This window comes from Vespa velutina, chromosome 2 (assembly GCF_912470025.1).
Source record: "Vespa velutina chromosome 2, iVesVel2.1, whole genome shotgun sequence".
In the NCBI taxonomy this organism is placed as follows: Eukaryota; Metazoa; Arthropoda; class Insecta; order Hymenoptera; family Vespidae; genus Vespa; species Vespa velutina.
In genome coordinates this window covers 10132377-10149632 of record NC_062189.1, presented here as the reverse complement: position 1 = coordinate 10149632, position 17256 = coordinate 10132377, and the positions used below count along the sequence as shown (strand labels likewise).

At 25.2% G+C, this 17256-nt stretch overlaps 2 protein-coding genes and 1 long non-coding RNA gene across 11 annotated transcripts; 1 reads left to right on the top strand and 2 right to left on the bottom strand.

Moving 5' to 3' along the window:
* Positions 1-1543: 1543 nt before the first annotated feature.
* Positions 1544-8402, bottom strand: LOC124946926 (conserved oligomeric Golgi complex subunit 2). 4 transcript variants are annotated; one of them, XM_047488371.1, is made up of 13 exons: positions 7994-8397; positions 7620-7847; positions 5916-6182; positions 5396-5697; positions 5195-5312; positions 4801-5123; positions 4113-4179; positions 3834-4014; positions 3415-3694; positions 3169-3349; positions 2860-3067; positions 1893-2298; positions 1544-1767 (listed from the first exon to the last, which is right to left on the bottom strand). In XM_047488371.1, the coding sequence occupies exons 1-11, from the start codon at positions 8063-8065 to the stop codon at positions 2984-2986; spliced, it is 2103 nt and encodes a 700-aa protein (XP_047344327.1). In that variant the 5' UTR covers positions 8066-8397; the 3' UTR covers positions 1544-1767; positions 1893-2298; positions 2860-2983. The 4 variants fall into 4 exon arrangements, with proteins under 4 accessions (XP_047344327.1, XP_047344326.1, XP_047344328.1 ...); XM_047488370.1 differs by having other exon boundaries at positions 1544-2298; XM_047488372.1 differs by lacking the exon at positions 7620-7847 and having other exon boundaries at positions 1544-2298.
* Positions 8403-8444: 42 nt separating this feature from the next.
* On the top strand, positions 8445-13083 carry LOC124946928. Of its 5 annotated transcripts, none has more exons than XM_047488376.1 (7): positions 8540-8558; positions 8832-9054; positions 9151-9268; positions 9618-9968; positions 10063-10341; positions 10562-10854; positions 10934-13083. In XM_047488376.1, exons 2-7 carry the CDS (start codon positions 8957-8959, stop codon positions 11745-11747), a joined length of 1953 nt encoding a protein of 650 aa, XP_047344332.1. In that variant the 5' UTR covers positions 8540-8558; positions 8832-8956; the 3' UTR covers positions 11748-13083. The 5 variants fall into 5 exon arrangements, with proteins under 5 accessions (XP_047344335.1, XP_047344332.1, XP_047344331.1 ...); XM_047488375.1 differs by lacking the exon at positions 8540-8558 and adding an exon at positions 8562-8664; XM_047488379.1 differs by lacking the exon at positions 8832-9054 and having other exon boundaries at positions 8445-8558.
* Positions 11132-17094, bottom strand: LOC124946934. Of its 2 annotated transcripts, XR_007100244.1 has the most exons (5): positions 14036-17094; positions 13769-13890; positions 13457-13630; positions 11803-11901; positions 11132-11346 (listed from the first exon to the last, which is right to left on the bottom strand). It is a non-coding gene; the product is annotated as an uncharacterized LOC124946934 (long non-coding RNA). The 2 variants fall into 2 exon arrangements; XR_007100243.1 differs by having other exon boundaries at positions 11132-11901.
* Between the last annotated feature and the right edge of the window lie 162 nt (positions 17095-17256).

The following is a 17256-nucleotide window of genomic DNA, read 5'->3' as shown; positions in this document are numbered from 1 at the left end:
CCAAAAGTGCGCCGTAAATTTAACTTTCATCTTTAAAATGAAATCTTGCTCATCAAAATTGATCGAGAATTACTTCTGTTCTTCTTGATGGACTAAATGTTGCTTTCGATATTTTTCACGAAGAAAAAGTTTAGTATTGTGGCGCCTCTCGAAATTTGTGCCAGAAAAGATGAAGCTCGTACCATTACTACTGATTTTCATATCATCCTTGAATGAGGTCAGCCATTACCTACTTGATTGTATGCGTAAATAGCTGATGATCAAATTTTTTGAAAATTTTCAAACGCAAAGAAATGGCTGTCACCATCCTCGCACGGAGACGCTCACTCGATCATTTTAATGAGATTTGTCCAGCATAATTCTACAGCAAAAATAAGGAAATACGTATCCAATTGTTTATATCAAAGGATCTGAATTTCTAAAATATTGTTAAATTTTGGAAACATTTGTAATTTCTTTTAGACTTCCTAAATTAAAAAAATAGAAATTCTACAAGCAATGCGTAGTACATTGGCAAGCGTCTATATTCATAATTCAGGAATTCTAGATTCCAAGTTGAATGATATTTCGGCAGTTTTCTTTTATTATATCGATGTAAAAGTAAATAATGAACTAATTTACTCTATTATAATATATAATAGTGTAAATATTATAAGTGTTACTATTCAATCTCTTACATTTATTTCTTCCACTGATGGCTGACGTGAATTTCGCGATGATCTGTGCTAAATTAGGGCACAACAGCAGTATAATTTTGTTCGAATGCATTTTGCAAAATTTATCGATTATTTTTTCAAAATGAATAATTAATGAACATATATATTATATATTATTTTTAATAAAGATCAAAATGTGAGTTCATTCCTATATCATTTACGAGAATTTTCTTCCAGCATTATTTTGTTATAGTTTTCTCTGTATGAGTTCACTTATATTATTAGTATTATTACTACTATTATTATAATAATAATATATTATGTAATAATATAGTAATAAAAATAGTAATAAGAAGAAACAGAAAAATATACTTATATTGTATATATCATGACAAATATGATGACGGTAATTTATAATAACAGAAGAAGGAAAAATGTATGATTTAACGTGGTGGTTTGACGGACGAACTCTCAACGAATCTTGTTATTGATAATTTCGACATATGACCGCTCATCGATAGATACGTTTAATACAACATATGTATATCGATGACACATGAAGAAGATTACGAAACGTTTCTTTTGTTTTGGCCGCTATAGTTTTTCTTTCTCTTACCCCCTTATGATCGTTATGCATTTGATTTCACACTGTTTTTTACCCACGATCAGTCGAAGCTAATTGTCTTTACTATTATAATATAAAATTAAATAATATCTAGATGTATATAAATAATATTTAAGTATATTTTTATTATTATTATTATCAGTAGTAGTAGTAGTAGTAGTAATAATAATAATAGTAGTAGCAATAATCGAAGTAATATAGAGTAGACTAATTCTACGGGGAAAACCATGTAAAAAAAACACTATAAATTCTACTTCATAAGTAGTGTGAAAATGAACTCGTGTTTTAATTTATATTAAAATAATATAATATTACATACTCACTAATTATTTTTCAGAAAATATTCGACAAATTCTTATTTTTTGTCGCAGATTTATATACTAATTTTTAAATGTGTCAATTTTATTTATTATTTGCTATGCATTTTTTGTAAAATAAATACGTACAGATGTCGTATCTAACACGGATCACTGCGAAACTCGCACGCTAAAAAAGATATTTAAGATATATAAAGATATATGAGAGATTGAAAAGGGTGCGTTCACAGTTTACTATTAGTAAAGTCTACTGAACTACTTATTCTAATTCACACGAAATTAATTGTTACGTACGCGTAAGAGGGGAATAACCAAACAAGGCTTATACACCGTACGATAGACGTATGAAGGTGAGGACAGCGTTCCCCGTAAGCTTGCATTTGTAATTCATATTTTGTCCATATCATCGCTGAAGTCACACGCTTTGAACAAAAGGTAGTGAACAGTCTTAATGTCCATACATATTCTGTTAATGAGATCAATTTTTATTTCTCTCGTTATTATGTATAATATGTAATAGCCCAGCGTTTCTTGATATACCATACATGTATTATTGAGAATGTAGGATCTTAGCTTCGATGTGATATAATCTGTAATACTTGCATGTTTTTGTTTCATTGTTATTTCGATCGCGTTATTCATTCATTAAACGTTTGTAACTTCTGGACCATTTAAAATTTACATCACTCGGAGTACAGACCTAAAATGATAGTACCTCTATATACATATATATATATATATATATATATATATATATATATATATTTTTTTTTTTTTTTTTAATCGAATACAGAAGAAGTAATCTCGTAACGCCAATAAAGACATGTATAAATGTCAATCTTTACATGTTTATATGTTTGAAGGGATTCTCTTATCGATAAAAAATTGTTTTCTAGAATACAATACAAATATAAATAGTTACTTTTGTCAAGAAATTATATATTGGTATCTCTATTGTTTCTAATCTATAAATGTATATTATTTTCTTAAACAGTATGCTATACTATTTAATGAAATAATATACATTTATAGATTCTCATTCATTATATAAAAAGTGCTAGAACATATATAAACATATCTGTAGTTATATATGTGCGATTGACTTATCTAAAAATCTTATAATTGTACTGTAATGGAATATGTATCGATTTTATGCAAGTTACTTTGAAAACTGACGATTTTATATTGTTTGATGTCAATTCAATTCTTTGATTTATACATGTTAATGACGTGGAGGCACAGCATACTTATACAAACATACACATTGATACAATAAATCAAGAGAAAGGACAGTGTTCTCTTAATATGATTTTATTTTTTTTCTTCCTACACCCGTCGCTAAAGTCACATAAATCAAGCAAGAGATAATGAATAGTTCTAAAATATTATTTTTTTAGAGCTGCTTCAACAGCTTGCGATAATTCTTGTAAATGAGATATATCTGAAACTGGTACATCGAGTTCAGTAATCTGGAACATTACATAATTCAATAGTATATGATTTTCTACGATGTTAAAAAAAATGAAATTCTAAGATATTAAAAAATTATAATAGTTTAATACATGCTCACCATTTCACTGTATGCATTTACATCAATTTGTAACTGAATACGAATTTTTTCATCATCGCTAATTCCTTGAGCATCTGATGTAAGCACTCCTGTCGATTTATCACGTATTTTTTTCAATCTTCTTAAACTCTCTTCAGTTTTTTGAACAGATGTCAATACATCTGTTACAGACGTTAAATAACTAAAATGCGAATATATTGTTGAAGTAGTATATTTCAATTAGTATATTTATTTGTATTTACTTACCATTCTGTTAACAAAGACAGTGCTAATTGCAACCATATGGTAACATTCGTTGGTACAAAGTCATTATAATTGGTACGAAAACTAGTCAGAAAACTTAATGCATTTTTAACATATGCACAAGGTTTAGTAGGTACTTCTCTATTTGTCCGTCTATATAATCTTGGAATGTCACTGACTTGTTTCAAGTATATCACACAATGCATTATAAGTTCATTTACAATTTCTTCTGTAGTAAGTTGTAAAATCATTGTAATTGTTTTAGATGTTTCAGTCAAACAATCTAAAATAATGCATATATAAAAGAATATAATGATTATCTTACTATTATGGTTAGTGGTTATATTACTGTATAGAAATTAAATATACCTAAATCCATAAATTTTAGGAAAGAATGTATTTGATTATAATCAATAAATTACCTTCTAATAATTTAAATGTAGCAGGATTTTGATTTGGATTTTTTAACTGCACTATCCGTAGAAGATTTGGTAATCCATTCACAAATTTTTCTACATCACAATACAAATATATCAAGAAATCCAATTTAGTATAACGATTACTATTTGCTATACTTTCAGACTTATTACTTTCTTGCCACTTCTTTATGTATAGAAAAATAATACAAATGTATTAATTATTAATTCATATATATTTATTAATCAAGAAATAAATAATTAGAAAAAATTTATATTACATACTTGTCTTATTGCTGTGCAAGCCCATGTTTGATATCTTGAACATACTTGCAGAGTCAATTTCCAAAATCTGTTATTTTAAGAAATAAACATTAATAATATGAATGTATTAAGTTGTTATATATGAACTGTCTGATTCGAGAATATGAATTCTCTGAAACACCCCTGCTTGAAAATGCTTTCATATTTATGGATGTATGAGGCATCATTTTAAAGCCCTATAGCCTTATAACCCTATATTCACTCTATTAGACCTGATCTTCATTTTCTTTTTTTTACATATCTAACATTATTTTTACATGGTTTACGTCTCGACATGAATCAACGCGATCTACGAGCATTTTTTTGTATCACTGATAAAGTGGTCATAATATCGCAATAGCTGTTTGGAAAATTAATTACATATTCGGTAAAAATACTATAAATAAACGTACAATTCGTCGGTGATATGAAAAGTTTAAAAATGGAGATGAAAGCCTCTTAAATTAAAAACTTAAAAAGCCAACAACGACTTTGAATGACAAGGTCTAAAAAGATCAGCTCTAATAGAATAAATGTCAAGTTTCAAAATGACATCTTACACATCCATAGATATAAAAATGTCCCAGAGAATTTATACTACAAAATCAAAAATTTCATATGTAAGAACCTAATAATATTATCAAGCATACTTATCAAAAATATTACTTACTCTTGAAAAAGTTGAGATAGATATATATTTTCAGACCATATCCTGTACAAACAATTCCAAACGATAGACGTTGTGTAAAGAGAAAATTCTTCTAGCATTAGAATATTTGCAGATCCTTTAATCAATTCAGGTGAAATAGACTCTTTAAATGCTGTTTCGACTGTACCGGCTATTTCTTGAAAACGAATTTGGAAATAAACTGGTAGATTCCATTTCTTAAGAAAATTTTTATATTGTAGATGATCTTTTAATATGCTTATATGAGCAGGTACATCATAGAATTCTTCCAGCTTTTTTCGAAACCACATTGTTTCTGTATATCTCTTCAAATATAAAATATGAAAATTACTAAAAGATTTTATATTTATATTATCTTTAAGATTGTATCACTTACTTTATGGAACAATTCAGGATTTCCAGGTGCAAAAATATATTTCAATTGCTGATCAATTTTTTCCTCTATTTCAATCCAAAAACTATTTACCAAGAAATTAAAACCCTTTACTTGTATCCTAGAGTAATATTCAAACAATATTTACATTGGAATGTTTACACTATCTACAAACATTAATTATCTACAAAACATCCAATATACCTATTGGAGTATAATGTGATGTCTAAAAGTTGTTTGAGTTCTCCGCTTAAAATATTTAATAATCTATTGTAAATACTTTGAAGATTATTAAATTCAGTTTGTGAATCTTCGTCTTGAAGTATATTATTTATAATTGGACTAATAACGTCTCTTCTTACTACTAATTCTGCAGTTGTAACATTATCAAGCATAATATATATTCTCAAACAACGAATTAATAAATTAGAATCTTTTTCATGTATACAAACTAAAAATAACTCATTCAGATGCGTTATTAAGAGATCTTCTAATTTCTTGCTTTCCTATGTAAAATTTTTTATATTAGTAGAACAATTTTTATATAGCAATTCTCGTAAAAAGAAATTATTTATTTATAATATTAGAACTTTTATGCCTATTTTTAAATGTTCTTTCACGAAGAATTATGATTTACTTTCAGTTTAATAGAAAGTAATATATATGTGCAAGTATAATAATAAGAAATATTGTGCAAATATATCCATAAGGATATAATACATACTGTCTGCTGATCTATAGAGATATCTGATCTGCATCTGGATGCATTAAATTTCAAATGATTCAGTTCTGCTGTAGCTTGTTCTAAAACATCAATTTTTGTAAAACTTTCCATATAATTATCCATTGATAGCATTGAAGACAATTTTCTTAAACATTTATAAACACATTGCAAGCTGTGTAAGCTTTGTTTCTGTAATTTTATTTGGCTATCATCATTCAAATTATTGGATAGAATGATTATTTCTTCATTTAATGTTTGCTGAATTTGCTAATAATAAAAAATAATAGAAATTAGAAACATAATTTATATACAGAATTCTCCACTTAACTATAGCAATTGAAGTAACTCCATTACTTTCAATTATATAAAAAAAAAAAAGGCAAAGAAAGAAATTGTTAAATCTCAAGGAAAAAATGTTTTCATTACAACAAAATTATTTTCAAGATCATTTTTTCTAAAGATTCAAGGTCATCAATATTTTCTTATTACTACTGTAACTTATAAAAAAAAAAAATGAATTCAACGATATGAATCTTTTTATCTTCAGATAACCTTAGATAACTTGACTAACAGAGCTACAAAGAAAAACAAGAAAAATAAAAATTCTATTTTTGCAACGTAAAGCATTTATTTTAAAAAATGTTCAAAATAAATTCCATTAATTTCGATATATTTTCAAATAACAATAAATGATTTCTTTGTACTTTTACTCATTTATGGATTGCATTTGAATCGCGTTTTATTTAAGTTAAAATAATGGTAATCATTTAACTTGGGATTTTCTTATTTTTTTAAACATAGATTTAAACATCTGATCTGTATCTACTGATTAGGATCTCCTTTAGGATCAAACAATTTTTTCTATTGACATTTTGTCATATCATCAAAAGTGATAAAGATATTTCAAGTGTTACAGTTAGATAAAACATTCTCTATATACATACACATACAATAATATAATATAATATATATATATATATATATATATATATATATATATACATATATATATATATATATATATATATATATATATATATATATATACACACACACACAGGTTATCTATCCACAGATGTTCTAACAAAAACCTTACAACTGACTGAAGTTAAGTTTAATAAAAGAAATTTCCTTGACTCTGAATCAACTGCAAAATGCATGTAAAATTTTTTTTACTTGTGACTTTTTCAAGTTATGGAAGTCAATATAGTTTTAAATAGATAAAATTTTTTTGGCATATTTATACAATAGGTCCTCATTAGCAATCAAAATCATATTTAATAAAAAATTAATACTATGTATAAATATGCCATACTGTATAAATACTATGTTAATTTTCATAACTTAAAAGAGTAAAAAAAATTTTTCATATATTTTATAACTGATTTAGAATCATATAAATTCCTTGAATTGAACTTTTTTGTAATTTCAATTTGTTGAGGGATCTTTGGTTGAACATTTATGAATCAAATTATTATACCCCATATATACAAAATAAATCTAAAAGAGTATTTCTTATTTTATAATTCATAATATAACAAAGACTATATTTCAAAGATAAAAACTTTACAGATTTTTATTTAATAGTACTTTTTCTTCTTATTTTGAAATATAAAATATACTTATCTATTTTTCAATGCTCTTTTAAATTCTATATTTATAGATGTAATAATACGATGACATAAAAAATCAAAATTATATTACCATAACTTCTTCTCTAAGTTGACTAAGTGGCATTTCCAAGCTACTAATTGCTTTGTCAAGACCAATGAGATTACTTGAAAGATTAACAAAGTCTGTATAATCTCTATTAATTAAGTCGATCATCGCAGATCTTAATAACTTTAAATATATGCCTAAATCATCTCTCATAGTTTCAAGTTTCACGACTTTTCGATGATTATGAAGAAAAGTATCCACATTAAAATTACTCTATAATAAATAATATTTGGATATTTGTACAGAACAATACAATACACTCTATATCTCTTACTATATTTGTAATTACAATCGAATTTTATTAAGTTTCTGTTAAATTCTTTTTATCTTATGAATATAGTTGGAAAGTTATACAAAACCTGAATAAATTCATGCTCGAAGAAACATAAATCCTTTGGAGCTACTGGCAAACTTGTTTTATCATCAGACATGATTTATTGTCATAGATATAAATGCTGACATAAATTTACGATTACGTATAAGTAATCTTATTAAATCCAATGATCTGTGATTAACATAACCTTAGATCAAGTGGACTCCGTACGATCAAACGTATTTATATCTTTATTAAGATCTATGGATTAACCTTTAACTATTCTTTCGTGTTCTATTCACTCATCTATATCTATAATCAACTATAATTATCATTAATTTTTAATCTATCTGGTACTAATCTAGCAGCAACCATTTTGTCTACTTATTGTTAATAACTATTTATTTGTATTTCAATAACCTTGACAAAACACAGTGCCATGATTGGACCATAATTAAATGACATCATAGATTATCACCAGTTTTCAAAATGCGAACAATTCATAAAATTAGATAAAACCCAATGGAATTCATGTTACTACGTAATATTCAAAGTCTACTCGATGCAATAATATGATTTGTCAATATGCAGAAGAATCAAAGCTGATTGGAGTAAGTAAATATTTCTTATGGACACTATGCAGTATATATGTATATATTTATGCATTATGTACATTGCAAAAATAGTGCAAAGCATTGCAAAGTAATTTCATGTATAGTAAGTTATTATAGTAATTAAAAATTAAATATTAGCTATTTTTGTAAGAATTTATGTTTTAGTTTTATAATTACTTTTTACAATAAAATTACATAATACATAAATGCTCTATCGATAATATACACAGAATAGAAAGAATATGATTTTAATACAACTACAATTGTTAGGTTAAGGTGGAAAGAGTTGGTAGCTTGGCGGGAGATGCTAAATAAAATTCCCGACGTTGAAAACGCGGGTGGTCTGCATTTTTTTAAAATTTAAATGAGGGCCATTTATTTTGTAATATGAGAAAATGGAATTTGAGCATAACTTGATGTGTAATTTTATATCCATCTTTATTACTATTCTCTTAGTGTTTGTCACATGTATTATTGTCTTCCAAAAACTAAAGTAAGAACTTATATCTATAAGAAAATTGTGACAATATTTTAAAGTGAAAGCTTCTATACTAATTATTCTTACAATCCTTTTCCTTTTTCATGTTAGGTTAAGATGGCCTATGAAGGTAAATTGCTGGTTTTGTAATAATAATACAAAAATAACACAACAAGAACTCGAATGGTGGTTATGTCCTTTCTGCGAACAGTTTAATGGTTTTTCTGAGGTAAATTTCCACTTATATAATAAATGTATTTAAATTCTAAAGTATCCACATTCTAATTTGAAATCCTTTTTTATGCTATATTCATTTCTTGGTTTTTGTTTTATAATCTTTTGTGATATAGTTTATTTTCTTATACAAATTAACATCTCATTTATATCTAACATCTAACATTACATTAACATCTAATATTCAATTTTATAAAATATACCATCTCTATAATTTTAATAAAAATACTGTATAACTCATTGCTTCATAAGTATAGAATTAAGTTAATGTTTTAACTATAATAAATTAATAATTTTCATAAATTATATATTTCATATTTTGAATTTTTGTTATTTGTTTTTAGAATGGTGATTATATGTATGATATACCAGAATTATATAAAGATTCTACTAATAACTCTGTAAAGTATTGTAGAAGTCAATCTAAAATGGAACTGTTCCACAAGAATACTCTTTGTAAGGAATGCAATAAGCATCAAAAAATTAAATTAGCAGAGCTTTCAAATTTTGAACCATCCAATGAAAAAAAATATGATCAAGAAGTTCAACGATTTAAACACTTTTTGGAAAAGAAATATCCACTTTGTACAAATTGTAATGCTATAGTACAAAATGTATTGGCTAAACAGACAATGTGGCTTGCTCATTATAAAATGTTGTTTCTTAAACAGAAACCTATACGTACATTTTTCAATGTAAGTGATATCATGATTTTTGGTTATAATAAAAGTTTATAAAAATGTTAGAGTTGCATAATCTTAATTTTAATCTTGGTTTATCCAATTTCAGAACACAAAACGATTTGAAGTGATTTTTAGAATCATTTCAACAATTTTTGATTCAGTTACTGTATATAATACTGAATTTTTACTATTACCTGTTGGAGGATTATTTTTTCAATTATGTGCGTGCTGGACTAGTGCAGCAAAAAGAAGAAATTCTGATATTTTATTGTCCTTTTTATGGATTTGTATAATCATACTTATACCTTTTAAAGAATATAAATTACTAAAAACAAATCTTAAAAATAATTGGTTTTCTCTTGAATATATAACTCAATATCATATGGTATGTACTAAAAAGTTAGTATTTAGAAGTGTGTATAGTAAAAAAAAATAGAAAATTAAGTAGAAATTGTTTGTTTTTATATGATTATTATATTTTATTAGTAATCTTTTCTAAGTTTATAATATGTGTGTTTATAATATATATATATATATATTATTATATTTGTGTATATATATTTTATTATATTTGTATAAGTACAAGTTCATTTAAAATGTTTTAGGTCATCTTTTTTGCATTCATCATAGGCTTTATGAATATAAAACCTCAATCGAATATTAGATTAAAAAAAGATATTATCTTTAAAAAAATGGAAAAACATGTAAAAAATTCAAAAGCACAAATATTTCCTGAGATCGAAATAAAAAGAAACATACGGAAGTTTGTTAAAAAAGATGAAACAGATTCAAATGAAACTACTCATTCTTCAGTGAATATGACAAAATATTTTATGACTCCTGTTTCAATTGACATTCCTGATACTGTTAATACAACAATGCATGCATTGTCGTCAATGTATGTATTTTATTCAAATTTAATTCAATTTAAGTATAAATACTTTAAGATATTAATTTATATTCTTTTGGCTTTATAGGACTGGTCCAGAATTTCCAAAATTATCGACACCTACAAATAATTTAGATATTCGTTCTACCTTATCATTCAAAAGTAATCAATTTGATAACTCTGGATTAGATGACAGCATGAGTACGCTCAGTATATTTTCATTGGACGATAATTTACCGAATTGTCAAATAAGAACACCCAAAATGTTTGAAAAAAAAGTCTATAGTACAGTTAGTTCCGATTTATTTAAAAGATCAAATAATACCTTCGGTAAAAAGAATATTTTATCACCACCTAAATTAAAATCAGTAACACAAACATCATGGGTTGCTGGTGGATATTGGCAAGGAGGTATGGATGCACCATCATTATCAAGGTCATCCAGTCAAAGTTCTGGTTTTGGTTCTGTTGGTTCTAACTGTGCTCCTTCCAGAGAACCCTCTATTCACGAATTTGATCAATGTTCAATTATCTCGGATGCATCATTGTCATATTATGGTCACAAGCAAAATACTATAAAATCCGTTAGACGTTTTTGTCAGCCTACTCAATCATGTTCTTTCATAAAACCGAAAAGTTCAATATGCCATCAAACATTGAAATTCTCACATTCATTTCCTCAACAAACGTTAACAGCGCATTTTCCAAAGAATAATACAATTTTTGATGAATGTTGTTCACAACATTCAAAAATAAGCACAGATGAAATAGGAAATTCAATGAATATACAAACTTATCCAACTTGCACAACAGTATCAACCAATCCTATCTGGTTACATGCATTGTTATGTGGTTCACTTATATTAAATATGGTTGTGGTGTGTACCACTTTGTTGCGTTGAAAAGTATTAATAGCCAAAACATATTTTTTTTTGTTTTACTTTTTTTCATAATTACCTCTGACTACAGTATGTGATTTCTCTGTTTGCTGTCTATAGATAACATTACATATACTGCCAATATATCACAACGTATTATTAAGAGCCTCGTAATTATCTAAATAAACATATAAGAAATGTTGCTGTACAGAGTACGATTTGGAATATGTAATCAAAGTACTGTTTTTATACATGCAATGATATGTATGCGTTTGATATAAAAACAATTTTGATACATCTATAAATCATGAAATTTGTGATAAAAACAATATGTGTTCAATCAAGATATTAGGAATAGAAATTGCTGCGTTTACTTCGCTCTAAGGATTTTCTGTTTTTATCTTACAATATTGACTTATTTGAATATGCATGCATGTTTATAAAAATAATGTTCAATATATGCAGCAATCACATACATTTATTTTCAATAATAACTAATATAGTACTTGTTTTTGATAAAAGAAAAGATTTATCTTCTGATATGTTTTAGAAGTAAACAAAATATGAAAATATTTATAATTCCATTGTGTGCAACACTTTTGTAAACTGCCAAAGATTATATTTTCTTTTACTCGATTTCATATTTTTTATAAATTTATAATGCATTACAGATTAAAATTTAGTTTCCAAACATTCATATACCTTCTTTTGTGTACTAAAGCTTAGTATTTCAATCAGAAATGTAAATTATAATAATATTTTAGTTAAATGAAACTTTTATTAAAGAGAAAATATGCTTTCGTAATAAGGGAAACATTAAAAGAAGTAACATGAAATAAAAAACTGTAAAATGTGAGAAAAGGAGAGAAGAGAGAAAGAATACAAGGAAAGAAAAAAGGGAGTGAGGAAACACGATAAGTAGGATGATGAAGAGAGCTGGTAGAAAAAGTAATCCCGAACGAAGCGAGAGGAAAAAAAGATAAAGGAAGAAAAGGAAAAAAAAATTTAAGTAAGAAAAAGAAAAAAGGACGAAGAAAGAAAAGATAAGAACAATAAATTGAGGGAAGGAGAATAGAAGAATTAAAGAAATGAAATAATAAGAATAAAAATGAGTTATAGAATGTATCATAAATAAATAAATTACGAAACATAATTCATAATGTTGACCTTCCCATATTGTATATACGTATTGTATAAATAAATATGAGAAAAAATGAATGCGTAGTAATGTGGCGGTAATGATGCGGTACGCGGTTAAAATAGATGTAAGTTTAATTAGTTTGTAAGTAGAATATTATTTTAAGATTCTTATAAAGGGGAAGCAATAAAATAAAAATAAAATAAAAGTACTATTATTATATATAACCAAATATACAAATTTAATTAATTTTTGTATTAACAAATTAATAAGATACTACAAATTGAATAATTCCCAAATAATAATAAATATGTTTATAATATGAAGTATTATCTTTGAAAAGTATGGTACAAAAAAAATATTTTAGAAGATGTTTTAATTTACAATTTTACTACTTGAACTTTTAAAAGTAATTGGATAACTATTTAAATAATCATCAATATGGCCAAGGTTATTTAAATATGGTACATTCGTGTTCACTTGTTATTTATGAATCTTTAGAAACAATTAGTAATACATATATACATACATACTACTTATTAACCATAATCACTGGAAGTTCATTATTTTATCACTTTAGGAAAATAAAACTTACTTTTTCTTTATAAGTGAAATATCATAAGTTTTGCACTCATTTCTCCATCAGCAGAATTTTATTGCTTCATTTGAAGTACTGTCCCACCAAACTTATAATGCATCCTTTATACCAATTTTTGTTAAATTTCCGAAATCTTTAGTTAAATCTTGTTCTGGTAACTATCCATTTTTCCTTCAATTGTTTTTTTTTATATAATTTTATTACTTAATAACTATGTTTCTTAAATGAAGTGTTATATAACAAATTAGCATCCTCAAGTAGACATACTTGATAATTAATGCTTTGCGTCAGATATTCATATAATATTACCTTATATTGTAAATCCTTAAATTTGATTTTTAGGATAGGAATTCTATAGCTTAAATCATGTGTGGTCATATTTTTGTAATGTGACTTTCCACGGTGATTCATTAATGTACTTCTAAATAAACCTTTTTTACATAAAAGAATTATTCAATTAAAATATTTAAGTACATCTTTATAGTACTTTATATTCGTATTAAAATATACAGCATTTAAGTGAAGGTTAGGCTTAATAATAAATATATTTATTAACATTTATAAAATATGACTTACCTCATTTTTGATTTTATTATCCCAAAATGGTATTTAATCTTTCTTGTATATGTTGATATCATAAGATTTATAATGTTGCTTATATATAGTTTATATGTGTGTTATCCACTTATTAAAGAAAGGTATGTAAGATGCGCGACGATTAAACCAATTTCCTATTAAAACTTTGGGATCATACTTCTCTTCGCTCACTATAGGTGCACGATCGAATTCGTTTTGCTTATTACTCAATTTTATAGGTAGGTCGATTAATGATAAATTTATTGAATGCTTCAAGTTACTGCTCAGCACGGGCATCTTAATTGAATGTAATACTAATTATTTTTATATTAATTATAATCATAATATGAATACCATTAATAATGCAGATTATGATAATGACAACGATATTTAACAATAAGCGATATCAAAATATCCTAGTGTACATTAGACATTCAAAAATATAAGTAAATTTAAAATTATATTTGTTATGACATTTTAAATAAATAGTCATGAGTATGTTAATTTTATGGAATTTTAATGTATTGTTTCTCTTATGTAAATAATAATAATAATAATAATAATAATAATAATAATAATAATAATAATAAAAATAATAATAATAATAATAAAAATAATAAAAATAATAATAATAATAATAATAATAATAATAATAATAATAATAATAATACTTTTTAGGAATACTCAGAATTAAATACAAATATGTATTACGATTTATATTATCTTGTTTCTAAAGCCTCTCTACATCTTGCACACGAATCTATAGCTAATTATTTTGAAATTATAATGCTTCATATTATAATCCATGAAACTGTTTGAGATGAGGTAGATCTAAACGGCGTATATATAAATTTAGAAATCATTTTAAGATAAATGGCTAAAATGTAATGATAATATGAGTATCTGAGTTCAGATTTAATATAATAAACATCGAATATTATTGTAAATTTTAATGGTATAAGTTATAATACTTTCACGTTTTTAGTTTCCTTTTTAATGTAATTTATCAAAACAAACGTTCATTCAAAGATGAAAATAAAGCAATAGTATTTAAAACTGAATTATTTTTCTTTTTTATATGGCAAGAATATTATAAAAATTTTTTTTAAATGTTCACATACAATGTGTATTCAAGGGCGCAGACAGATTAAAATGTTAGAGCAGGAAAGAAATTGGCAGGACAGACCATAAATTTATAAAATGTTTTAACCTATTGTTTGAATTAAAACTATTTTTTGAATTAAACAACTAGATTTTTTAAAAACATGCAAAAAAGCTACAAAAGCAGGCTTCCTCCTTTCTGGTTATGCCCCTGAATATTTTACTAATTATTAGGTGGACCGGAAAGTAATGTTGCTTTCTTAAATTAAATTCAAACGAATAAATTTTTAACAAGCTTTTATTTTTAATCACAATCAAATATCGACATGCGCAGAAACGACATTACTTTCCTGTCTCCCTAATATAATAACTATTAAAATAGTGAAACATAAATTTATTACTCATTTGTTTATTTTCTTTCACATTTGCGTTGCTCCATTTATAAAGATGCAGCTATAGATCAACCTCCTCTTTAACAGTAATAGGCTATGCTTATGTATAATTGCCAATTTGTATACATAATTTTATGAAAATTTAATCATTTTAGACACCAATTACACTTAATTATATGACGAAAAATGATATCAATTGCATTGACAATTTTATTATTTATTACAACTTTTCAACTGATTTACTAAATTTTCATTTAACAATCCTTTGAACTTGTTTGTTCGTTTAATTAAATATTGAAATATTTCATTAAAATAATTAGTAAAAATATGAAATATATTTTAAATATTTACGGGTAAAATAACTGAAGTGTTATAAAATAACTTGAATCATAACAGAAATCATAACGGATATAGTAATATTTCTGTTATTTTTTATATAACATACTTTTACATGTAAATGCAATATTATATAACACTCAGTTTGTAATAAATAACAATATTTGAATACAGCAATACGGGCACTTATTCCAGTTATAGACTATTTATTTAGGTATATTTAAATTAATTTTCAATAGTGAATATCTTCATAAACCAAGATTGTTTCTTAATTTTTGTTTAGATGTAGTCCATTGAAAATTATAATTACATTGTGCATCGCAAAAAAATAAAAAAGAATGTAAAAATATTCTATCTTAATAAGAGATATAATATTGCAGAATATATAACGTATAGTAATGTGAGCAATCATATGATTTTCTTTAGCCAATGCTTATTTTAACTACATTAAAAGAAAATAGATTCATTTTCAGTCGTCCCTTAAAGGAATTATTTTATAATTTACGATGCTATATCCTTTACATCTCATTGGAACATATATCCATTTTATTTTGAATGCAGTACCATAAAGCTTACGATTATTAGTATTAGTTAATTGTAGTCTGTGTACATTCTACAATGATTCTTTATTTCTATACGGAAGTGCAAAAGAGCATTGATGCTTATTCGATGTTCTATAAAAATAAATGTTACAGTATGCTGAGATTTTATGTCACGATTCATTAGTTAAAAAAAAGTACATGAATCATGATAAAAACTCAGCAATGATTCTTTTTTTTTTTATAATAATGAAGGGAACCTAACAGCTTTTTTTATGAATTTTAAATAACCGAGTATTAACACATTAAGCATTTCTGGTGATTAATGCATATGTATGTTAGGTTTTTCAATTATTTGTAAGCAATATACCATGGATACTAATATTTATATTTAAATCAATACAAAGACATTCAAGTGCAGTTATATTTATATATATTTGACAAGAATATTTTTAAAATAATTGCACTCATTCTACACTCCAAATTCGTCTTTACTATATTGACAAATATAATTTTGCTGCTCATATTACAAAAATAAGATAACGTAAGGAAACAGACTGCTCTATGAAAGAAATTTGAAAAATAAAATAAAATGGTTAACTTTATTTTACCTAATAAAAATTTATCGATATGGAACAATATTTTATAGATAATTTCATAAAATATACTGTATTACATTCAATAGAGGAAAAAAAAAATTTATTTTTAATTTAATATGCAAAATTTGTAAATTATATTTACTATACACGGCTTCAATATTTATATATGTATCCCAATTATAAAAAATATTATTCAAATGCTATTTCCAATATTAAAACAATAACTTTTAAATGACATGTGATTGTAAGTTTGT

Bases quoted from the DNA above. Each gene is read 5' to 3' on its own strand.
- LOC124946928 (XM_047488376.1), top strand. From the start codon at position 8,957: ATGGAATTTGAGCATAACTTGATGTGTAATTTTATATCCATCTTTATT. The intron at 9,055-9,150 runs GTAAGAACTTAT...TTTTCATGTTAG, and splicing joins ATTGTCTTCCAAAAACTAAA to GTTAAGATGGCCTATGAAGG. The intron at 9,269-9,617 runs GTAAATTTCCAC...ATTTGTTTTTAG, and splicing joins AGTTTAATGGTTTTTCTGAG to AATGGTGATTATATGTATGA.
- LOC124946926 (XM_047488370.1), bottom strand. From the start codon at position 8,065: ATGTCTGATGATAAAACAAGTTTGCCAGTAGCTCCAAAGGATTTATGT. The intron at 5,124-5,194 runs GTAAGTGATACA...TTATATTTGAAG, and splicing joins ATCCTGAATTGTTCCATAAA to AGATATACAGAAACAATGTG. The intron at 3,350-3,414 runs GTAAGTAAATAC...TTCGCATTTTAG, and splicing joins CTGTCTTTGTTAACAGAATG to TTATTTAACGTCTGTAACAG.